The following is a 24,844-nucleotide window of genomic DNA, read 5'->3' on the forward strand; positions in this document are numbered from 1 at the left end:
AGGAAAGCAGAAGGAGGATGCGTGAAGTCACCGAGATGTTTTGGAGTATCAGGGAGCTAAGGGGTTTCTCCTTTCAATAGCCTTAATTTTCTCAGCCAGATAGCCAAACTCAAGAAAAGGGGGTGGCTGAAAGGATGAGTCAGAGGTTTGAGAAGAGGAGACAACTGCCGAGGTCACTATGGGGCAGAGGTGCAGAATCAACTGTGAATGAGGAGTCATAGTTTAACCGAGCTCTTTGGGAGCGATTCATCTATTGCAGTTACAGTTAGTACAACATACTACGCTTTTTAAACAGTTTGTTTAAAAAGCATACATTATCTCAGCGGTCTTTATATGCAATCTGTATATTACCAATAAGGAAATTGAGACTGAGAAAAAAAGTAACTTGCCCAAGACCACAGGGCAAGTCATTTTCTGTCTCACATTAAAAAATTTTAAGAATCATGTCTGATCATTAGTGGGAGGAAATAATTTTATTTAAGTTAGGAAACAGGTACTCTTTCCTGGATAGTTCCTTGGTCAGTAAGGTATTTGAAATATGAACAAGACTGACATAAAGTCTAGATTGTCCAAATATTGTTTGGGTTCGTATTATAGCAGGTACATTTTCCAATGAATGAACATAAATTTCTAACAACTGTCTGGAGAAAAAACTTTAAAAGAGACGATGCTAACGTAATTAGGTATTACATGTATTTAGAATTTCATATTTGCATAGAAAATCTGTCATCTTTCCTACTTTACAGTAGCTAATCCTATTTTGGGGAAAGGAGATGTTGAAAGTTTATTGTTAGCCTACTCATAACTGACATATAGTTTAAAAGGAGTAAATTTTAGGGGAGGCACATTTACAGTAAATCCTTAAGTCTAGAGAGATTTGCAAAAAAAATAAATAAAAGGAATTTTCTCTTGGAGAATAGGAAACTTTTCTGGATCTCAGTTGAAAGTACTCGTAGCCTTCTGGATAAATGAATAAGATACAGAAAAGTATTCCTCTCTGTCTTTAAGGACATCGTACAATAATTGTATTGAGAAGACAAATTTTATAAATGTATATAAAACAGTAATTGGGGAGCGGATGTAGCTCAGTGGCTGAGGGTCTGTTTCCCATGTATGAGGTCCTGAGTTCAATCTCTGGTATGTCTTAAACACACACACACACAAACCACTAATTAGAACCCATAGTCTTTTACTCTACCATTTTATTGTACCATCTGGAAAACAGCATTGATGTATTTAATATCTAAGTTGAAGAACACATTCAAAGAACTAGATAAACATTTAGAGTTGGGATTTGTGGTATGGTTTCTATCCAGGTAGTATCTAGCCAAGATTTCAAAGCAATTGTAGAAGAGAACTTATTTTTTTTCATTTTTGTGCTACTTTTTGAAACATTTCCAAAAATTAGACTCTAATTATATCTCAATATTCCCTAAGCAAAGTAATATAGGAAGAGAATATTTTTTATTTTAATCTCATTGAAATGTAGCAAGGTTTGGTGACATTAACACATAATAATTGTAGGCATAACACAATCTAGAAGAAAGGGATAAAATGCACAAATTAATTTTGTTTTCAAAGCCACACTTCACCATAAGTACAATTACATCAAGCTTGTTAGCTTGGATTGAAAAGAGTCTAGAAGATAAAATCGAAATTTTGTATCCAAAGATTGTTGAAGATTTAACTATATTGGAAATCTGCATGGTTTTGACAATTCCATCTCAAGCAGGTCATACACAAAAGGAAATAATGAAGGTTCCCATCATGAGAGAGGAGAGAGGGGATTAAAGAAAGTTGGAGGTGGCTCAAGCCATTGGGCACCTCCCTCCCACATGGGAGGTCCTGGGTTCGGATCCAGTGCCTCCTAAAAAAAGAAGACAAGCACACAACGAGCAGACACAGAGAGCAGACATCGAGAACAAACAATGAGGTGGCGGGGGAATAAATACATAAAATAAGTCCTTAAAAAAAAAAGTCAAGTCCATGAGTAAAGTTTATAAAATCATAAAGTAAGATTAGAAAATCACAAATCTTTGAAGTAGAACCAACAAAACCTAGAATGGGTTTAGTGACCTGGTCCAGTACAGTCCCTCACTTAAACCCAAGGAAGTGTCAATGTTAGCAAGAGAAGGTACCAAAGAACATTTTGGTTACAACAGTTAGTAGATTCATGGATCTATTTCCCTACAAGGATGATTCATGGCTACCATTCCGAGTTGGCAATTAATTAGGTCATTAAGGGGGTGGGGCTATAAAGAATAATAAATGAGTCGTCTGCTCTAAACAACTTAGACCAGAGGATAAGAAAGAAATTTAGAAAAAATAAAATAGGAGCAGTACGCTGGTTTTACATGAGCCTTTGGGATCCCGTCTTAGAGCAGCCGTGGGAAAGGCACAATTCTGCTAGAATTTCGAGGACTGGTAGGGTTTGGAGGAGCAAAGAGGGGGAAGGCAAAGCATTCCCTGCAATCACAGTGATCCAAAACAGGAGCATGGGGGAAGGAAAGCACCAAACTTGTTGCAGGGACGGTGGGTGAAACCCTTGAGCTGAAGGGAAGCAGCTGAAGATGAATGCTGGAAACGTCCCGCTGGATCATATTGCCCTTGGCCTGCCAGTTGGGGAGACGTGGACTTCACCTGGTAGAAAGACAAGCCGCTCGGTTTCTTCAATAAGGGAGTTACATGATCACGGCAATATTTTTAGGAGATTAATTAGGGCAGCGTGCCTGATTTAGAGAAGCCGGGAATGCTTGGCCTCTAGCCCTATCGTTTGTAAGTTGATGTCATCCTGAACAACTGCATTCTCTCGGCAGACACCCTTTGGAGTTGATACTTGCAACCCTGGAGAACAATGGGAGTAATCTACTTCTGAGCAGCTTTTGTAACGTAGGGTGGACTTGCTTTTTACCTTTAGTAACCTTTTGAAAAGTGAGGAAAAGAAAATTTTATATGTATCACCTAAGTCTTTGCATAATAACGATGAAAACCCAAATCTTCTATGTATGAGGCGGGAAAAAAAACAGGGAATTGGATTCAGGAAGGCAGGCGGAAAGGTGTTGGCTAAGAAATGAACGAGGAGATTAGAAAAATGTGGTTGGAAGCCATTGTCAGAATTGTGGGTTTCGGGGGGCAGCTTGTAAAGTCAGAATTCTTACTTTAATTAGTCAGAGAAGCAGCAATTTATATTCAAGAGGATGGGTGTCAGGGCAGCACAGACTAGGAGAGAAAAAGAGAGGCTGTGTCTAGTATTTTCCATCCAAAGAATTCAATGTACTTGTAAATATTAATAGCAGAAGAGATTGTAGTCAAATTTAAGAGGTCAAATGTCTAATTCACAGCCTCCGTAGAACCTAAAAACCATTGTCCTGGATTTAAGAAGAAGCCAAGCCCTCCGAATTAGGAAGCAAAGAAGAGAAAGGAAATAGGGGGGTAGCAAGGCAAGTATTTACAAGTATGGAAATAAACGCTCACATAAAAAGAAATCCAATTCTACATAAGTGACGATCGAAAGGAGCACACAATGAAGAGGCATGAAAGAATAGTATAAAGGAGACATCACACAGTGGAAGAACACAGGAAAAGGAGCTGGATAATTGAGTTCTTTTGTAGAGGTAGATATGTCCAGATGGTTTAATAAGCCCTCATTGTTCTTCTGTAAACCGTTCCTAGGAAGTAAGTTATCATTACCCCTTTTTCCAGATGAGGACCTGATAAAATGCCTGTTACTGTTTTAGCACAGTAAATTTAAGTTGCTAATTAGCAATGTATCTAAGTGGGAGTTTGGCCATGATAAGAAACATGACTATTTCCTTCTGTTTTAACCTAGCAGAATGATTGCTGTAACTTCTCGGCTCCACCACTGGTCAATATTCCATGACTGCTTCTCTATATTGTTGTCTACTTCGGATTATCAGAAAAATCAAGCAAGCTTCAAGGAAATTTTATTAGCAAGAACTCTATCCTATTAAAATTTCGGTTAAAATTCCTGCACATGCCCAGAAGGTCTCATTGAAGTACTGACCACCTTTATTCAGGCTTTCCATTATGAATTTATGACAACAGACACACATGAAATGTTTTGCTGTGATGTATTGCAGAATGGCAGCTTGGCCTTTGGGGAGTATGAATCACAGACCACTGCCATAAAATAACATAAGTTGGGAACTCTTTTGAATAATAATTGGTTTGGAACGAGACCATTTTTTCTTAATAAGAAAACCATTTAGAGATCTGAATGGAAAAAAAAAATTGCATGGATTTGTTTTAACAATACCTTTACAATGGATATAAGACTATCCAGCTCAGAACAGATCCCTACATAGAATTGTTATTGAGAGAGTAGAAAAATATTTTTAAAGAAATTTTCGAAGTTAACCATCCTCCTTCCGCCAGTCAACCTTAGGTAATTCAATAAAAAAATTTAAAAAAAGCTCTATACTTTCAGAATAACAAACATAGGGGAAAGCACTTCTGTTAGAGCAATAGCTGCTTTAACTTTCTGGAAATCATTTAATTTTGTTCCAGAGGGGTGGACTATGGAACTTTCTGAGAGAACATGGTTACGAAACTGTTGTGTGATCTGAGCTCAGGAGGGCGGGACTGTTTTGACTCTCTTGTTACTATGTGAGGGATGGAATTTTGCAACCAGAAGAATCCACAGCAGTTGGGAAGGAGAGTTGAGCAGCTAGCAGAAGATAAAGTGTTACGCTTGCTCTGAACACTACATACCACGATGGTGCCAAGAGTTCCCACTTACATCAATATTTTTTATAATTACCAAACCTCATGTTCATAATCCATTAATAGCAAAAAAAAAAAAAAAAATCTGACAAATGAGCTCTACAGTGTCCTTAGGTTAGATAGCCATCTGGCTGACGGATGCACCATCTATACTCCCCTATATGTAATAGATGCCTTCTTAGGACTCTTTTTCCGAGTCTAATCATTGATTATAAATCAAGCTCCACCTCTTCTTGTTGAAATTAAAATAGCGGAAATTTAAAAGCACTCAAAGGGAGCAGATGTTGCTCAGGCCTCCCACATGGCAGGTCCTGGGTTCAGTTCCTGGTGCTTCCTAAAAAAGACAAACAACAAGCAGCCATTGAGCAAAACAACAACGAGCAAAACGAGCCAAAACCAAAACAAACCAAAACCCAAACAAGCAAGAAGCGGATGTGGTTTAAGCAGTTGAGCACTGCCTCCCACACGGGAGGTCCTGGGTTCGGTTCCCAGCGCGTCCTAAAGAAAAAAAAGACGACGAGCAAAAAACTAGGAGAGTGTAAACAATGAGCAAAAAGCACTGGGCAAACAGAAGAGGGAGCCATCTGGGAGAGGGGACTCAAGCCTGAGGTGAAGAAATGATTTGAAATATTTTTAAAAATAAAATAAATAAAAGCACTCAAAAGATATTCCGCATACTATGAGCTAGTCTTGTCCTCTTTTTAGTGGCTGTCTCCTGGCTTTCATTTCCTTGTTCGTTTTCCTTACTTGTGTATTAATATTACTTTCCTTTTTCCTAAGCATCTATAAAGTCCTTCCTATCTATTGCTCCTTCTCCAGCTGTTCCCAAGTTGGACATGGATTCTGGATTCTTGGCTTTCTTTATTTCGGTACCCAAAGACAAACTGGCATAATAGGAACTGCCATGAAGATGCCAAGATGATGCCAGTAAATTAAAAAACATACAGTTAACCACAAGCTTTTACAAACAGAAATTAAGGGAAACAGCATAAAATAGCAAGCTTAGGGAAGGAAAAATCATGGGCTTAAGAGTTGTTTACCAGAAGCAGCTCAGTTCGGTTGCAAAATTGGATTCAATGAGCATCTGGAGAAAACTTAGAAACGCAATGTATATACAAACCCAGAAGACTGGGAGTTTGGGATCTGGCACAGTTTGGGGGTAACAGAGGTATTAGTGTTGGGAATGGACATTTGGAGTGGAGACGTGTTTGCAAAAAGGGGACACTTGTAGAGCTGGTGGGGGGTGGGGTTGTGGAATTGGCAGTTTACTTACAGGAAGGCTATTTATAACCAATGATTTAGAAGGGAAACTTGAAATGTTTTAATACTGTGTTGAGTCCTGTCCTGTAGCTTGGTCCTCATACCCTAGTGTACCCCTCTGCTGACGTTGCAATTCCATAGTAATGTTATAACGCCTCTAAAAATGAAAATATGCCATAGGAGGCAACAGTTTGTTGTGTATAACTCCATTTTCTATGTATGTGTGTCTAGGGAACTGTATACATATTTATATATGCATATATATGAATATAATACTTATTTTAATCATTTTTGTTAAATTTTTCTACATTATAAATAATTTTTTTTCAAGATCTGTTTTATTTATTGCTCCCACCCTCCCCCCCAACACACATTGTTTGCACTCATGGTCTGCTCGTCTTCTTTTTAGGAGGAACTGGGAACCGAACCCGAGATTTTCCATGTAGGAGATGACAAACCACTTGAGCCACATATGCTCCTCACTTATTGGGTCTCTCATTGTGTTTCCTCGTTGCGTCTCCTCACTGCATCATCTTGTTGCGTGGGCTGGCTGCACCAGGCTATCATGTCAACTTGCTGTCTTGCTCTTCTTCTTTAGGAGGCACCAGGAAACAACCCGGGACCTCCCATGAGGTAGGCAAACATCCAACTGCTCATACCACATCTTTTTTTCACCTGAAGCCAGGTCCTACTAGAGAGGCCATCACGGTGGGAATTAAATCTCAAAGAGAACAAAGGGAATTTGAGGAAAAACACTACCTACTTCATAACTGGGTTTGTAGGTCCCACCTGCATGCCTCGGTGCTAGCAGGCTGCAGATAGAATATAAAGGGAAGTGCAGACTGCCCGGGTGGCAGGATGGGCCAACAGTAATTGTCCAGGCCAGACTGTGTCTGGAGGTACCTTGGACATATTATTTCCCCTCTCTAGGCCTGAGCAACTTTATCTTTAAAAGATGGGTAATAATAGGCCCTGTAGCTGAAGGTTTCCATTTTTTTAAGATGAATTTTTGTTTCCAAATAATTTTAGATTTACGGAAAATTTGCAAAAGTATTACAGAGAGCCCCCATAGATCCCTCATCCAGTTTACTGCCTTGTTAGCATCTGAAATTACCATGGTCCATTGGTCAAAAATAAGAAATTGACAGGGGTACGTAGTAAGAACTAACCTCCAGGCTTTTGGGGATTGTACCACTTTTTCCGTCCACGTCCTCTCTTCCTGTTCCAGGATTCAATCCAGGGTGCCTCACTGCATTTAGTTGTCATGTCTCCCCAGTCTCCAGAGAATTACTTCAAGGTTTCAAAGGTAAGAGAAAGAAAGTTAAAAAAAAAAAAAAAAAAGAAGAAGAAAAAATAATTTTTAAAAAAGGTAACAGATATGAAACTGTGCTAAACACACAGCAATGAATGGGTCAACACGTCTATAGTTCTATGTGACAGGCATTGTCCTAATCACTCTAGAAATACCAACTCATTGACTCCTCATAAGAATTCTATGAGGACTCTATTTATGTCCACTTCACAGATGAGGAAACTGAGGCACAGGAAAGGTCAGATAACTTGCCCCCAATTATGCACCTGGCACAGCTTGGATTCAACCCCGGGCTTGTTGGCTTCCAAGTTTGTGGCAATCACTGTTGCCGCTCTCCGTAAATGCTTCATGCTTATTGCTAGAAGATTCTGGAACTGGTGGATTCGCTTCAGGACAAAGGGGCATTAATTGGTAGTTGTTTTCTCCCTCTCTTTCCTCGCCAAGTATATGCCTGAATTTTAACCCTCTTTTATACAATATTTATAAAAACCCGGGGGGGGGGGGTGGAATTAAGTATGGAATGTGGATTGAATTAGCCAGGAATGCTCACTTGATAGTACCTTTTCCCATAAATCACTTTTTTTAACCCTTGCTGTGCCACATTTTTTATTTTATTTTATACACATACATATTTTTCTTTCTTCTTTTTTTTTTTTAACCCAAAATGCTTAAGCCATGAAACCTCAATCACATAGTGGAAGAGGAGAAACATCTGTTTATCTTGGAATGAGGATTAAGAGCAAACAAAAAGCAATGGATTTGCTGGTAAGAGTCAGGGGTGGGCATAGAAGGAGAAGAATTTAGTAGCTGGGACATGGGGAGAGGCCAGATGGAAGGGGTGACACTGGACAAGGCACATGGCCACTCTCCCTGTCTGTAAAATGAGTACATTCCTTTGAACTATATGATATCATTTTGAGTCCAGAAATTTAAAAAAAAAGATCTTTAAAGGAAAATGCAAAAGCAAGAAAATAGCAATGTTGGTATGAGCCTTGGGAATGGAACAGCAGGGCATGCAGGACTCAGGATTTCAGCAACGCTATGAGCTTTAGACCATCTTGAGGGCAAGTCCCTGTCAAGAGTATAGCAGGGTCTGAAGGGGACTAGCAGGATTGCGGGGTAGAGGTGCTGGTGGGGTGGAGCTAAGTCAGTTCATTCATTCATTCATTCATTCATTCATCCATTCATTCATTCATGCAGAGTCCAGTGAGCACCTGACTTCCTTTGAGGTATTAGGGATATGGTAGGCAATAAAACAAGCCCTTTCACTCATGGACCTCACATTCTACTAGAGGGTTGAGAGGAAATAAGCAAATAAATAAGATAATTCCAGATCGTTAGATACTATAAAGGAAAATAAGAACAAAACGATGAGACAGAGAGTATTGAGATAGGGGAGAGAACAAGTACACTTTCTATAGATGGATAGAGCAGGCTTATTTTACACATGTTCAGATTGTGACTACTACTGTGTGTGTGGGGGCGGAACCAAGAACCTTGAATCTTTCCTCAATCAATAAAACGGCTTTATTGATGACATAGTAAATGTGTACGCCAGAATGGCTTTCCTCAGAAGATTCCAGAACTACTTTATTAGCCCGGTTACAGAGCAGAGTACAAAGCAAAGACCTAAAGTGATTTAAAGGTAATTCTTTCTGCAAATGAGGGAGACTAGAATCAAGTCCTTTAGGTCCTCTGAGGCTATGATAAAATCAAGGTAAATAAACATGCCACGGGAGGGTTTGGACTTGGAGGCTCTAGTCTAATTTAGAGCTCTGCAGTGTCCAATTTTCAGATGGAGCAGCATTAGTGAAATAGCAGTGATAATAGTGGCTAAGGTTTATTGCGCACTCATCTTTAAAGAGAAGGGCTCATCTTTCTCTGCACGGCCTCCTCTGATTTGACCTAGGTATGTCTGACTCCAAAGCCCAAGCTGCTTATTTCATCCTCGAGCATCTGACAAGACTTTTTTTCAGCTAGGTCGATGTTAATTCAATCTGCAACTCCATGAAAAACACTCCTGGTGTGTTCGATGACTGCGCTTGTTTCCACGTTGTGGGGATCACCGATAAGGTTGGATGATTTTAGTTGAACACCAGTTGACTCTTTCTAGGGTTCCCCAATATGTTACTTCTGGACACAGCTTACGAGGAATTATTTTAGGAAGTGCAAGTGTCACTTCTACCTATTACTTCTAGTCTTCTTTCACATCTTTAACAGATAGTGCAGCAAAGAATACTCAGTAAACATCTCTTACTATTTGGCATTGAACTAGGTGCTTTCCTGTGTAGTTAAAGACCACTTTATACTATAAATAGTATCAACATGAGCATAAACGTGGATTAAATCAACCTTCTTAATACTAAACATGGTCAAAACAAAATGCATTTTCTCTTCTCAGACCATCCCAACTTCCCCATTTTTATGACGCAATGCACCATGTTCTCAAAACCTCGAAAACATGGACATTTTCTCTGAGTTCTTCTTCCTTGCTCCATAGATGGAGAACATTATAAAGTTCCTATAATCTGTTTTTCTGCAACATTTAATCTTGGTGCTTTAAGCATTTAAATATTCTCTCTGTTCACATCATGGTTCTACCACTCTCCAGCTGTGTGGCAGTGGGCAGATTACTTAGGTTTTTTCAAAAAACAGAGTCAATTTTATTGATACAAATTAAAGCTTTGGATTGTGCATCCAAAGTGCACAATCATTGGTAATTCCACACAATCACATAGTTGTGCATTCATCACCTCAATCACCATTAGGATTTTGCATTTTCACGTCTCTGTTTTTTCATCTGTAGTATGGGTTTGGGGGGCAGATTAAATGAGTCCACAGGGGAAAGTGTTTGGAACAGACCCGCAACTTGTAAATTCCAGGTAACAGTTAATTACTACTACCACCACAACCACGATTCTACTACTGTGGATACGAATGCCACGGTCGTTTTCGTAACCAGCCCCCATATCCATCCTGCACTCATCAGCGACAATCATTTTACTTAAAAAGGTCACCCCCTGTCCAGATGTCTCCAGAGGACTACCAGCTGTGGGCAACAGCATTTCTAAATTCCGTGTCAGTGCTGCTGAGAAGTCTTTTCTCTGTCACTTCCCCATTCTAACTGCCTTCGTGGCTCATTGCTAGAGAACCCATCTTTCTCGTTTGCCTGGGACAGCCTGGGACAGCCTGGGACAGCCTGGGCGTATGCCTCCTCAGATGCATGTGATTACCAGTCGGGCCCCTTCCACTCCAAAAAGTGTCTGGGTTCGGAGGTTTCATTTGTTTCTATGCTCACCCTACTCCTTCCACATTTGCTTGGACTTACTGCTCTAGCCAGGACAACCATCACACACAGTTTTCTTGCTCTCGTCTTCAAGCTGTATTTTCCTTTCCTGGAATGCTGCTCTCATACCATTGCCAAATCAAGAACTTTGTTTGCTGCAAAATCCGACTGGGAACTCACCCTCAGGACTGAACTTTCTCTGATAATCCTGTCCTCCACCCAATCTGGGAACCTCTCAGCAATCATGTAAATAACACTGTATAACTTTAATTGGCTCTGTTTATGAGCCTCTTCTTGTATCCTTTTTCCCCTGTAGGTATTTTTCCATATGTTTATTCCGTCTCCACTAATTTGTAAACCTCCAGAGGGCCGGGCTTTCTCATAGGCTGATGTTAGCGTAATACGGTCACTCCGCGGATCGCAGGCAGTGCAATCTTTATTACTAACCTGTTTATTTTTTAAAAAGCGTCTTTGGTTAGTTCTTTGTTAGTGATGGTCCCGAGACTGCTAATCTAAGTAAAAATGCACCCACTTTTTGTCAGTGTCCAGATAAATAAGCTAAAACGAACAGTTACAAGCTTCCATAACACGAGGGGGCAAGAGCAGGGCTCTCTGGACCTATAAGGGACTCTATGGCACAGGCGAGGCATGCTATTATAGAGTTTATTTTCTTAAAAGGTATATTCTTGTCTCTGCGAAGCCGCAGGACGATCCCAAAAGGGGAAAAAAATGTATACGTTGGCAACCGAGACCTAAAAACCGAAGGAAGCCTCAGAAAACACGCAATGCCACCCTCTTAAGTTTGTGCTCTGGGCGGAGGTAAAATGGATCTCGTTTAGGAGGCCTCCTTCCAGGAGCCTAACAGATCGTACGCGCTCCAGCTCTCCAGGGTTACCAGCCAGGCGGAGGGTGCCTCTCACCCCGGCGTCCCTCTCCCAGGTAACAAAGGGGAGCCGGTGCAAATGCGTCCCTCTCCCTGCGGGGGTATGAAGTGGGAACGCTTTACCGTGGCCACCTGCTTCCTTCTCTTGGAACGAGCCTATAAATTGCCAAAGCTCTGTGCCCGGCTCTCGGCGCCGAGCCCAAGGCACCAGCCCGCGGAGGCGGTGCACTAGATAACATCAAAGCCCCAGGCAGGGGCCCGGCGGGGGGTGGGGGTGCGGGCCCGAGCCGCCCCGCGAACCAGGCGCCTCCCCCTAGCATTTCCTCTCACGCCCACTTCCAACCTAGGAGGCTTTTGCTTTCTGCTTTTGTTGTTTTTAAAATTAAAAGTTAAACCCAGGAAGCTCGGGATCAGACTTTTGGCGTGGCCGTTCGGGTAAGTTTCGCCCCGGGCGCTGCGCTCCGGCGCCCGGCGGGGGCGAGCCGGGGGCGCGGGGCGGAGCGGGCCGGGCGTGCGGGGCCGGGCTGCGCGCCGGGTCGCGGCGGGAGGAGGGGAGCCGGCCGGTGCCCGGGGAAGCCCGGCGCGCCGCGGAGGGCGGGACCGGCGCGGCCAGACCCGGCGGGAGGAACCTCCGGGATCTCCGCGTGGCGGCGGCGCTGCGGGGCCGCGCAGGGCGGGGGCCGGGGCCGCGGGGCCGCGCCAGGGGGGCGCCCCGGCCCGCCGGCCGCGTGGGAACCCGGTTTCCGGGCGCGCGGGCCGGGCTGGGGGTGCGGGGCGTGGCCGGACCCCCAGTCCCCGCGACGTGGTTCCAGGGGGCCCCGTGCTGAGCTCAGTGGCACTGCCCTCGCTGGTACCCGCTGTCCCTAAGGGCTCTCCACCGCGCTCACGTGGTCGGATGGGGCCGGAGCCCAAGGGGCCTGGGCGCCTACGACAGGCCCCCGCCCCCCTTCGCTGTGCGTGGTCGCCCCTCCCCCACTGTCCCCAGGTTTTTGACAGTTCAAACTGCAGCTCACGGTTCACAGGCATCTCCTTTGTACAAATACAACTTTCCACATTCCTTTTAGAGAAATTCTGTTGAATTTGTCGCAGACTAACGTCAGAGTATTTTCCAGCTTAGCTGGATTTCCCTGCACTGCATTCTGGTAACTGGGAAGTTGGAATTGTAGGAAGCAGAATTATAGCAGGAAACTGCATTTAGAAAATCCAAACTTACTAGGAAACAGTTCTGCATTGCATGTATTTAACAAAATACTGGGTTGCTGCTCAGGAAAGTTAAATTAATTTTAAGTGGTCTAAGAAAAGTCCTTTAACAAACTGAAATGACAAAATGAACCTATTATAATTCAAAGCTGCATTTTGATTTTAGTTAGAAAGTTCATAGTGATGCTTAATCCCATATAAAGATTGTGTCCACAGCACGTACTTCTGTTGTGCTCAACAACTAATGGGGTAAAAATGTATTCACTCAGTATTTTTGACTTCTGAAGTGACACAAAGATTTAATGATTATCAAGCTACCTTAATCTTTATGCTCTGACAGATTATTAGGTATATTTTCACATTTAAACGCATGCTTATATTTTTATTCAAATAATGCAATTGGGAAGTTATATTAGATACTTTTTATGACTACAGCCCATTAGATTTTGTCTCATAAAAGAGAGGTGATTATATAACACTGAAAATTTTAAAAATACATTTTTTCCATTGCAGGGTTGGAAGCACAGGATTAGACGTTATTTCAAATTTAGGCAATTATTGAATGAGCTTTGCTCTCCAGACCGAAATCTTTCCCAATTGGCGTATTTCTCCTTTTGCATGACATTAGTTTGGGTTATAAGGTCGCCACCATTGGGTACTCCATTTTTAAATCATTCCGATTCGGGTGCTTTAAACTTTTCTTACCTCATAGGCGCTGGAGGTAGGATTTCCTTGGGGGATTTTAAGGGTCAACCCTAGCAGAAAAAGCCTCGGCGTCTGTGTGGAAGCCCCAGGGAAGACAACAATGCCAGGTGGCACAGATGGCCAGCTGTCTTAGTGGGTGTACTAATCGTTTCGCATTTTTATTCCTTAAAAGGGGAAGAGTTTGCTTGAACCCTAGACAATTTTCCCCATCAGAATCCGTGGACGACCTTATTTCCCCCCAAGAGCGGGTTGGCATCTTAAGCCCGTCCCTTTTGCCTGCTGCTAGTCCGGTGTCCCTGGGGGATTTCCGAGTCCCCAGCGCCTGCTCCCCCCTTTAAGTCTAACTCCGAAAGCCTCCTCCGTTACCCGGGTCCAGCTCCCTCCGGTTTGTTTCCCAAAGATTTCCACTCCTTGCTTCCTCTACTGCTTTCTAGCAGCCGGGGTCAAATTCTGGTTTATGGTAATGACTCCCTCTTCCCCTTTCTCTCTCCTCGCTCACCACCCAGGAACGGGGTCCGAGGCCGGACCCCCCAGCCCGGCTGCTCTGCCCCCGCCGCGCGCCCCGCGGCGCCCCGAGCCGCCCGGCGGGCAGGCAGGGGTTAACCGCGCTCGCTGCGTCGACTCTGGGAACCACCAGCGGGCCCTGGCGCGGCCTCTGGAATAACCTTGGCTTTCCTCGCTCTTTTAATAGAACATCCGCCACCCAAAAGTGGTTTCAGTTCAGGGTTAATAACACGTCCCCTTCCACCCTTCAACCCCCCCACCCCGCCTCCCCCCCCCCTCCCCGCTCGGGTTTTTTAAAGTTGTTTTTCAAAGTTAATGAGTTTCAAGTTTCACAATGACTTTCCCCTTCCCTCGGGGCGTTGCTGAGGAAACCCCCTTGGGGTCCCCCTCCCGCCCGGCCTCGCCCCTCCCCCACGCCGGGCCGGGGGGCGGGGCTGGGGGACCCCATGACGTCAGCGGCCGGCCCACATCCTGCTGTCGAAAGTGGGGGGGGGGGGACGGCGCAGGCACCTCGCCCCGCCCGGGCCCGCCCCTCGCCCCGGCCCAACCGCCCCCGGCTGCTGCGCGCCCCGGCCGGCCCCCCCCCCCCGCCCCCCGCGGGGCCGCGTGACCGCCCGGCCCGCCCCCCGCCCCCGCCGGGCGCGAGCCCCGCGCCGCCGCGACCCCGGCCCCCGCCCCGCGGCCGCCCGCCCGCCTCGGGGCCCGGCGGCTCCCCTGCGGGGCGGGGCGGCGGGAGCGCGGAGGGGCGGCCGCACCGGGGAGAGCCGGGCGCCCCGCGAGTGGGGCCGGGGCCCCCCGCCGCCGCCCCCGGCCCGGGTGTGCGGCCGGCCCGCCCCGCTGGAGCCCGGCGCCCCGGGCTCCCGTCCCCTCCCCCCGGCCCCGCCGGGGACGCCCCCCTCCCCCGCCCGCGCGTCGCCGCCCCCGCGGCCTCCCCGCCTCCCGCCCCCGGGGATCCCCTGCCGCCCCGCCCACCCGCGGGAAAGCCTCCGACCTCCGGCCTCCCTCCCGCGGCCGCCGGCCCCGCGCTCCTCCCGCCGCCCCCCGGACGCTAAGCGCGCCCCACTCGGGCCCGGGGAGAGGTAAAGCCCCCGCCTCCGCGCCGCCCTCCGCGCCCGCCCCGGGCGGCCACCGCGCCGCGGCCCCGGACGAGCTGCGGGCGCCTCCCCCCCCCGCGCTGCCGCCCGCCCCCCGGCCCGCTCCCCCGTGGAGGGTTTCGGCGCTGGGCGGGCCGGTGCCAGTCGCCGGCCTCCGGTGGCGCCGCTGCGGGGCGGGCGGCGGGGCGCGGGAAGGGGAGGCGGGGGTTATGTTTGTGTTGGAGGTTGTCAAGTGAAGGAGGGATCCCGGCGCCGCCGCCGCGCGGGGGGTCGCGGGGCCTCGGGGCTGCGGCCGCCGCCATCAGCAGCGCCGCGCCGGGGCCGGCTGCTGCGGGCGCCACCCCGCGCGTCCCGGCCGCAGGTTCGACGCGGGCTCGGCCGCGGGGGCGCTGCGGCGGGGGCAGGTGGGGAGGGGCGCGGGCCGTGGGGGGGGTGGTGGGAGGCGGGACCCCCTCCCCGGGCGGGGGCCGGGGGTGTGCGGCGCGCGCGCGGGTGTGTGTGTGTGTGTGTGAGTGTGCGCTTGTGTGCAACCGCCGACCTTGCAGAGGGGATGGCTGCGTGCGGGGCCGCTGCCCACTTCGGGGCGCCCTGGCGGCGCGCGAGCGGCCCGAGGCGCGGGCCTGCGGGCCGAGCAGGTACGGAGGGCGCCGGCCTCCCCGCGTGCCCGCCGCGGCCGCGTCGTGCAAAAGGGTGGGGGGTGGGGGGGTGCGCGAGACCAGGCCTCGGCTTCCCAACCTCGGGCATCGTCGCTCTCTTTCCCTTTCGCTCTCTGTCCCCAGCGCCTTGCTGCCCCCCGGCCACCTGGGTCGTTTCCGTCCGGGTGGGGAGCGAGCGCCCGCGGCAGCTGGCGAGGGGGCGGTGGGTCCGGGCGGGACTTGCGGGGTGGCGGGGAGCCGGCGGCCCCCAGGCGTCTCGGGCTTTCGCCGCCTCCCGCCGCCGTCCTCGTCCTCCTCCCGCCGGCTCCCCGCATCCACTCGCGGCTCCTTCCTGCGCTGGCACTTCCATTCCCCCCCTCCTCCTGGCAGGCGAAGCGCTTTGTTCAGCGCAGCGTTGCAGAGGGGTTTTCCCAGGCTCCGCCCTCCACATTCATTCATGTTTTTTTTTTTTTTCCTCCTTGCGACTGTCTTTACGCTTTTTGATCGTGTCATGGTTTTGCTCCCTGTAGTATTTCTTTCTTTCCCGGGAAGGATGCTTGATCACTCGCCCTCGGCGCTCCCCTGCTGCTGGCTTTGAAAAGACCCACTTCCTCCCGCAAGGGTTTCACCCGGGGCTGGACAGCTGGGGGGGCGGGTAGGCAGCGGATGGGGCGACCGAAAGCGGGGCCCGGTAGGGATTTGCATATTTTACCTTTAGGCTCCCGGTTGTCTGGGATCACGTGATCGGATTATAATCGGAGTTCACGCTTTAAAAACTTCCAAATGTCGTCACGATTTAAAAGCTGTAAGTTTAACAAGGAACGTAGCTAATGAAGCATTCGCAGGCTGTATTTGGCCCAGCGACTCTAAATTCTCTGCTGATACAGCCGCTTCCTGAATCGGGCGACCGATGCTTTTTTAGTGCAGGGAGTTGAGGAACCATATCTTTTCGAGATCGTTTAGCACAGAGCTGGAGATGACATGCATAGTATTGAGCTGTCGTATTTCTGTTTTCTTCCTCAAGCAATTAAAAACAAATTGCAGATATTTTTGTGCAGCGTCGACATGCAGCTACACCAGGGATGAATTACTGAAGTTAATTGTAGCCTTTCCCTCTCATCCTTTCCTGCTATAATGAAACCATAAATTTCTAAAACTACTCAGATATTAGACACATTTCTTAGGTTTTCTAAGGGAGAATTGCTATTTGAACATTTTTTTACGTCAGGCAGGGGGCAAAATGTGTACATTGTTTAGTCCTTATAAAAACCGGATGAGGTGGATATTATTATTCCTTAGTTTTACAGTTGGGAAATCTGATCTTGAGAGAAATTAAGTAACTTGTGCCTGATCACACAGTAGAGGGTAAGAGCCTAGCAAGCTTTCAACCTTGTCTTGTTTGACACCAAATCATGTAGTCAGGACTTGCTGTGCCTCTTGACAAAAGTCAGAGAGTAGGTATTATTATGTCCACTGAACAAATAAGTTCTGGGAGCAGTCCAGTTTATAGGTGGCACACTCTAGTTGCTGACCTTGGGCAGGCTACTTAACCCTCAATGCCTTAGTTTTCTTACCTATGTAAAAGGAATAAATGATAGCTACTTTGTCATTTATTGTTGGAATTGAATTATGGAATCTGTGGCAAGTACATAGGCACACAGTATATGCTCAGTAAGTATTGTTTCTTCTACAATGTCAGCTATAACACTTAGAGCTTTCAAACAAAACTTTCTTCTATTCATGAGTCTTTGTGTTTAATGACTAAACATTGTGTAGTGTTAAGTCATCATAATAGGCTTTGCTTAGCTGTACTACAGAAAGTTAACACTAGAATTTTAGCTCTAGGATCCTTGAGAATTTTGCGGAAGAGGAAGGTGAGGGGGCTGATTTTGGAAGATGGGTAATTACCCTAGATTATTATAGCTCTAGCATATTGTTCTTGACATCACCCGGTTTTTTTTGTTGTTGTTGTTTTTTAATATGTCAGTCAGGACAGACAAGGTGATGCTGCAGTAACAAATAACTCCCAAATCTTAGTGATGGAAAAAACAAAGGTCATTCTCTTGTTTATGTTGCATGACCATGGTGGGTTAGCGGGAGCTTAGCTCTGTGTGGTCAGATTGCAAGAGGGAAAAAGAAAGCCTGGGAGAATCTTCCTTTGATAATTTAGTGCTTTAGCCTGGAAGTGATGCCTTTTTCTTCCACTTACTGATCACTGACCAGAAGTAGTCAAACGGTAAAACTGAACACAGGGTGGCAGAAAGTACAGTCCTACTGTGAGCCTAGAAGGGAGAACTGGAATATTTGGGGAGCAGCGTTAACGGCACCCACATAGAGGAACTGAATTAGCTCTGTTAATTCAAGGTGAATGAGTCGCAAGCTCTGCCCGCAACGAGTTTTGAATGGACAGACATGTACTATGTACAGTATAACTCTTTTATAGCCTGATGCTGTACTTCAGTTGTACCTGGTAATGCTATTTTGAAAGAATATTTCAGAGAGAAGGCTCAGATATTGGCAAAATGATGTGTCTTATGTTTAATTAAAAGTAGGTAATAACCTATTGCTGTGGTGCCCAACCTGAGTTTAGGTTAGTGCTGTACATCTTAACTTTAAATTAAGTTACATCTTAACTTTTGTGGTCTTTTTTTCCTTGGAAGTAAAATGTGGCTTTTTTTTCCTGTTGCAGCACGTGGATTAATTGATATACATTGAGTTTATGGAGCTACCGTTTTGTGACCTGCTGTTTCTTCAGTTTCTACGAGGAAAAAGTTGCCCCTGAATCAAAGAAGATGCCTCGAACGAAACAGATTCATCCCAGAAATCTAAGAGGTACAGTTCTGCATTTTCTTTTACTTCTTAAAAGAAAAAAAAATCACTAAGTAGCAGTGAGGCTTGAGGGTAAGTCTTATAATAAAGTATCTGTTTGGTGATGGGATAGTGTGAGCCCTAGGGGCGTCAGATCCATTTCTCTCTTGTTCACTTCCTGTCTCTGAGGAGATGCTTACTGTTTGTTGAAGGGATTACTTGAATGTGACAGATTTACAATGGCTTCCCAGCCATTGCTGTGGCCACCAAAGAACGAGATGTAGTCCCTCTTAACAGGAACCATATTTGGATCAAGGCATCCAAAACGAGCCCCGTGGTAAAGGCTTCTTTGCCCTCTGGATCACCATCGATTTATGTTTGGTTTTTTTTCACCCATCTCCCGGGGCTTCCTTGGGGATTTATTTCTGTAGAGCTCTCTAAGTTAGATTAACAAGTTAAGGAGTGAAGAGTTGTTGTTGATGTTTACTCAAACCATTATTTTCAGAACTCGGGGGAAAGTGACCTATTTTCTAGAGGAAGCAATGGGTCAGAATTATGTATATACCACACATTTCATGCAAAGACTGAAAAATGAGTACTTTTCTCCCTAACTGGGAACTGATATCTTAATATTAGAAAAGTAAGCTTATTTTAGCATCTTTTAAAAAATGGTTTGTATTGTTTTAATGTGTTTTATGAGCTAGAAATAGCAGTCTTCTACATTTAACTTTAGCAGATAAGAAGGTAGCCGTTTTAAGCAATGACTTGGTAAAGCAAACTGAGTAAAGTATTTTATGAGATATTTAGCATTACAGGAAAAAAAAACCTTCAAACACATACAAGATAAGAAATGGCATATGAATCAAATAGATTAATGGAAAACGTTCTTTCGTGAAATAAATTTGACCGGTCACCTCAGGTGATATCTGAAAACAGGAATCAATTTTGTGACCTCTTCAGATCTGCAAGCAGTGCTTGTTTCCTGCTAACAGTGTGTTAGAACGCTCTGTTGACATAGGTGGACACGTTGACTCAGTGACTACAGGGCGAGTATTTAAAGTGGGGAATTGTGAGAGAGAACATTAAGTGTCATGTGTTCAAGTCTGCTTGTTTCCGTGTCAGATGGACAAAGTTGAAAACTGAGCACATTTGCTGGTCTTCCTCACTGGAATCTGAGCTCCTTAAAGTAGAGACTTTGTGTCATCATTCAGTGCTCCACGCAGAGCCCCTGCACCCAGGGGTGCCAGCCGACGAGGATGCTTGGATCCCAGGCCTCTGCCCTCTATTTCCCCTGTCCAGAGGGAATGCCTTGTTGCACTTGACACACAGACGCCATATGGGCTGGCTGCTCCTCTGGCCTCGCCTAGTTCCTGGCAGCTATCAGGGGCCTAGATATCTTTGAAAGAATAAATACATGGATGAGCTGAAAGCATTGTTCATTAGGTCATAAATATCAAACCTCTTTCATATTTAAAAATATATGTTTTATGGTATTCTAGATAGTGTGACTATCCTGGGATGTAGATTTGGAAACCGTATGCTCTCTTCCTTTCTGCACCAAATAAATGTTCAACTCAACCAATATTTGTTGAACACCTTCTTGTGCCACTGTACGAGGTGATTGGGATCAAATGTTTATGAAAACGTGGGCACCGAATGCTGTGTGGAGTTGAGAAGTGTCGGTCGGGCAAACAGAGGAGGCAGACGTGGGCATCCTCGGGTCCCAGTTACGGGGGGCGGTTTGGAGTAGGGTGGGCAGTGGTTTAGAGACAGCAAGGTTACTACCTGTACTGGGTCGTTAAGGCTGAGAAGCTACCCAAGAAGCTGACGAGGCAGAGTAATTGCATCTCATCCCGGGGTAGGAGTTCGTGAAATACCTTGGGGGACAGTGGCTACTCCTAAGTTATTCCCACTGGAGCATAAGAAGGTAGATTCTGGGGGGAAACGAGGGAGAGGGCGAGGTAGGAGGTGGGAGCTGCTGAATTAGGAGGGAGCCAATCGTCAAGGTCTGTCAAATCTTAAGTGTCAATTTAGTTTGTAGCGTTTAGGAGTCATAATAGGAAAACTCGCTTGCTTTCTGAAACTGAGAGGTTTTCAGAGTCTTCAAACAGCGCTTGAACCACGTTGGATTCCGGCCCATCCGTGAGAGGCTAGAGAGCTCCTCGACTAAGGCAGTTAGCCACGGGCACCCTCGGCCACGGAGGTGAAGGCTGAGGCGGGCGGGCACAGGCAGCGTCCCAGTGCCGTGGCTCAGCAGGCGCAGGGGCCGAGGAGGACGTCACTCGAGAGGTGGCACCTGAGCCACTCGCCCTCAGTCCTCCAGACAAGGAGGGTGAAGCCGCGCCATCGGGGAAAAAGGAGTAAGCAGACGCAAGAAAGGCCAGTTGTCACCTCTTTAAAATTCCCACTTTATCCTTGAGAAAATGCGCTTGAAGACGCTGATCCTTGGGACCAATTTTGGGGTTCTAGTAAGCAAATAAACATTAGCTACTCTTTAAAAGTGTTTATGTAATATTTGTTACCATCTGGAATATCTTTGTTTCCCTTTGCCTGTGATCCGCTCACTGCCTTGTCATACCGACGACATATCTAATTAAATGGAAGAAATGGGGAGAGAGGAAATCAGAAGCAGAAAGAGAAAAAGCACAGCGCGGGGCTCAGACTGCCCCGCTCTCAGACTCGGGGCGATCTTAAATCCGTCACCACTTTTTAGGGTTCCTTGGAAAGTGGTTTGTGAAATATTTGCCTATGATGTCAACATTAAAAGGTCTGTGCCTTTAAAAAACGCTCAAGGTGTGTCCCTTCTGCAGCTGTAGCTGTTTGGTGTGTCCTGGCTCTTCAGCAGGGGTGGGCGTACCCCTGCGCCTCCGCAGAGCCACCGAGTGTACGCGGCGCCTTGCCCTGGAATGTGCATTTTCTTTCGGGGAACTTATATCCACACATATGTGTATGGGAGTGTCTGGCTGTCTGTGTGTGTCCGTATACATGTATTAAAGCATGAGACAAGAATAAAAAGTAGACTACAGGAATCTGTTGTGGAGTATACAGATTTCGTATGAGTTTTAAAATTCGGGTATTACACAGGCCGTGCTCCGGTCAAGAGGCAGAGTTTACATTTCCCTGCTCTTACAGGTTCCTTAGGAGAAAACTTTGAGAAGAATTGATGGCATAGGCTGGAAATAAATATGGGGCCTGAGCCGGATGAGGCCCACTGAGTACCTTGTACAGTCTGTAGAAATGGGGTTTTGTGGAATTCTAGCCTCTTTCTCCTTGGCCACATAAAATAGCTAGAACTTTCTTCTTTGGTGCCCAGCTCCCGTTTGCAGAAGGCAGGTGCTGGGTGTTGCTCAACATTGAGACTGAATAAAAACGTCTGAGACAACTCGAGTGTAGCCCCTGGTGTAGCGAAGAAAAGCTTGGTGTTGTCTTGCCCGTTTGTGGGGTGACGCGAAGGACCCCGGTGTCCCAGCCTGGGGGGCCGTTCCCTACCAGCTTCTCCTTGGAGCACATGGCCCCACTGCCTCCCCTGTTCCTTGCTGCCACTCTTGGGCTGCGTGGCTGGAGGAACCATTGGCTGGTGGGCTCCGGGTCAGTCCTCCAGGGGCAACAGATGTCTCTGTGCTGTGCCGGTCATCGCTGTGCCGGTCATCGCTGTGACTTTGTGTCAAAACTTTTGCAAAAAGAAATAGGTGTTTCTTGTTTTAATTGTATTTAGTCCTCAGGTTTCAAAGACTTGAGGTTGTCCACTTGAAGATTGGAAGATACCAAGTATTTAAACTTGTAAAACATTGAGAATTTGGTGGAGCTGTTTAGGTCTGTTCTTTTCTCCTTTTCCTTTTTTTCTTTCCCGGTGGGGTGCAGTTGGCTCTGAACACATGGCAGAAAGAACCGCCCCCCCCCCCCCCCCCCCCCCGAGCCCGTTTATTATAATGAGAAGCAGGGCTTAGGGAGGTCAGATTCCAGCTCCTGCCTTGGTTTCCTAGAGCTGCCATAATAAAGTATCACAAAGGAGGTGGTTGAAAACAACAGCAAGTTACTGTTTCAGATTCTGGAGCACAGAAGTCCAAATTCAGGATCAGAGGGTTGTGCTCCCTCTGAAACCTGCCTCCCCCCTCTCCTCAGCTTCTGGGGGCCGCTGGCGGTCCTTGCAGTTCTTGGCTCGCAGGTGTGGCATTTCAGTCTCTGTCGTCTCCTGGCCCCCTGCCCCGTGTCTGTCCCCCTTCTCATGAGAAACCAGCCATACTGGACTAAAGGCCTCCGCTAGGACCTCGTCCTACTCCTGTCACATCTCTTAAGGCCCTCGTTCCCAGTGGGTCACTTTCTTGGAACTGGGTTTAGGACTTGAACACAGCCCAACCCCTAACAGCCACAACTGACCCGCCAGGTCGGGGGTCTTAGGTCCCGAGCGTGGCCAGGGACGCTGTCCAGTTTGGCCTTTCCATCATTTGGTAATCTAATGGGTATTCGCTGGCCCTTTCACTTACCTGAGCTCAGCCCGGAAGTCCAGCCTTTCTGTGCTGGACCCACCGCCTCCCAATTGCCACTCTCCAAAGAAGAAATCTCCTCCTCCCCTCTTCCCTTGTCACGGCCCCCCCCCCCCAATGGGTCCTCCCTTGCTGGCATGTACCTGTGCCTTCCTGGCTTGCACTGCTGCGTGGTAACTGTTCTGTTACAGATCTGTCATCTTAGCTGCCTTATAAATTTATCTGTCAAGAGGCTGCAGGAGTCATCTGTGTGCTCAGCAAAACAATATATGTACGTGTTTGCTCCCTGGCACACTAGAGGGTTAAGATTCAAGATGTTTTGCACTCATGAAATTTGTTTTGCGTTTTCGACCGTTGAGTAGTAAATGCCTCTTCAGTTATTTGGTAGCTGCTGATTAAGAAACGCAGTACAATGTAAAATTTTAATTGCCTGAACAGATAAGTCATGGAGTGATTAACTTGTTTTACATGAGGTTTCACCATAGGATTCCTGAAGTTTGTTCCTCTGCTACGTTTAATCCCCAAAATGGTGAGGAACTTGGGCTCACGCCATCATTGGCTTTTTGTAGCCTTGAGCAAGCTGCGAGTGCTGGTTTCCTCATCTGTAGGAGGGAGGTAATGTGGGAAGGTTAGATGGCATGGAAAGCACTTGGCATAGGCCTGACGCAGAGTAGACACTCAGTGCGGAGGCTCTCCCTTCTCAAAAAGAGCTGGTCTGCAGCGAACTTGCGCGCTGCATTTGTAAACAGAGGAATATCCATATAGAACCTCTAACTGCATTTGACGCTGTGCAAAGAAAGCTGCCTCTGTGCCCCGGGTCGATAACTGACACGTCCAGATCTTGGGATTTGGGGGAGAGAAGCTCGTGCAGAATATAATTTTGGGAAGGAAACTCCTTATCCAATTCCTGCCTCCTCGAGATTTACACGTAACCTCATTCAGGCTAGCCTAGTTTTTTTTGACAGTGTTGGTTGAGGTTTACTGGCTCTGTCTGCACCCAGTTCTCAGGAGACTCGGAGGTCTTCTACTTTATTACAGTCGAGCTGCTTTTACAAACGTCGCTGTCGTGGACCCCGTGGGGTGGAAGCGCTCTCGTCTTCCCTTGTATTTCAGGTTCTGCGATGGGCGCGCTCTCTGCTCCAGAAGAAACCCAGCCAGGTTTCAGGATTAATTGGATCAGGAGGAATCTTTTCATTGCTATCAAAGCGCGGGCCCACTCCAGTGGTTATTTTGTAAACTCATCTACTGTGAACAAAATCTTATGTTTACTTGTCGTGGAGAGAATATCTTGTAAACTTTTCTGTAGAATAGGTTTAATTTTGGTGATTTCCATTTGGAATTTCAGCTGTTTATGCAGGGCTTTCCAAATTTGAACAGCAATTCCCTGCTGACAACCCTAAGGTTTAAGGAGTCAAAAATTCTAAAGGGGAAGCAACTCCATGGTTTATTTAAAAATCTGTGTATGATTGTAGCTAGAAAGGAAATAAGTAATAACTTTAAAAAAATGCTTTTGCTGGCAATCAGATTTGGCTCAATGAATGGAGTGTCTGCCTACCACATGGGAGGTCTAGGGTTCAAGCCCCGGGCCTCCTTGACCTGTGTGGAGCTGGCCCATGTGCAGTGCTGATGCACGCAAGGAGTGCCTGCCATGCAGGGGTGTCCCCCGCGTAGGGGAGCCCCACGCGCAAGGAGTGTGCCCCGTAAGGAGAGCCGCCCAGCGCGAAAGAAAGTGCAGCCTGCCCAGGAATGGCGCCGCCCACACGGAGAGCTGATGTAGCAGGATGACACAAGAAAAAGAGACAGATTCCTGGTGCTCCTGACAAGAATATAAGCAGACACAGAAGAACACACAGCAAATGAACACCGGGAGAGACGAGTAGGGCGGGGAAGAGAAGAGAAATAAATAGAAAATCTTTAAAAAAAAATACTT

General features: G+C 46.9%; 1 protein-coding gene and 1 long non-coding RNA gene across 5 annotated transcripts in view; one reads left to right on the forward strand and one right to left on the reverse strand.

The window, feature by feature from the left end:
* Positions 1-1,184: 1,184 nt before the first annotated feature.
* LOC131275326 (uncharacterized) lies at positions 1,185-16,019 on the reverse strand. The gene is made up of 3 exons (XR_009182752.2): positions 15,723-16,019; positions 7,173-7,293; positions 1,185-5,077 (listed from the first exon to the last, which is right to left on the reverse strand). It is a non-coding gene; the product is annotated as an uncharacterized lncRNA (long non-coding RNA).
* The window catches only part of HIVEP1 (HIVEP zinc finger 1), a 146,380-nt gene continuing 133,351 nt past the window's right edge, over positions 11,816-24,844 (forward strand). For 2 of the 4 annotated variants that reach the window (XM_058285228.2, XM_058285232.2), the window contains exons 1-2: positions 11,816-11,919; positions 18,312-18,454. In XM_058285228.2, coding sequence (XP_058141211.1) covers positions 18,415-18,454 — 40 coding nt within the window. In that variant the 5' untranslated portion in view covers positions 11,816-11,919; positions 18,312-18,414. Of the gene's footprint in view, positions 11,920-14,883; positions 14,973-18,311; positions 18,455-24,844 lie in introns of those variants that run through there. The other 2 variants (XM_058285229.2, XM_058285231.2) reach the window with 1 other exon arrangement.

This window comes from Dasypus novemcinctus, chromosome 22, assembly GCF_030445035.2.
Source record: "Dasypus novemcinctus isolate mDasNov1 chromosome 22, mDasNov1.1.hap2, whole genome shotgun sequence".
Lineage (NCBI taxonomy): Eukaryota > Metazoa > Chordata > Mammalia > Cingulata > Dasypodidae > Dasypus > Dasypus novemcinctus.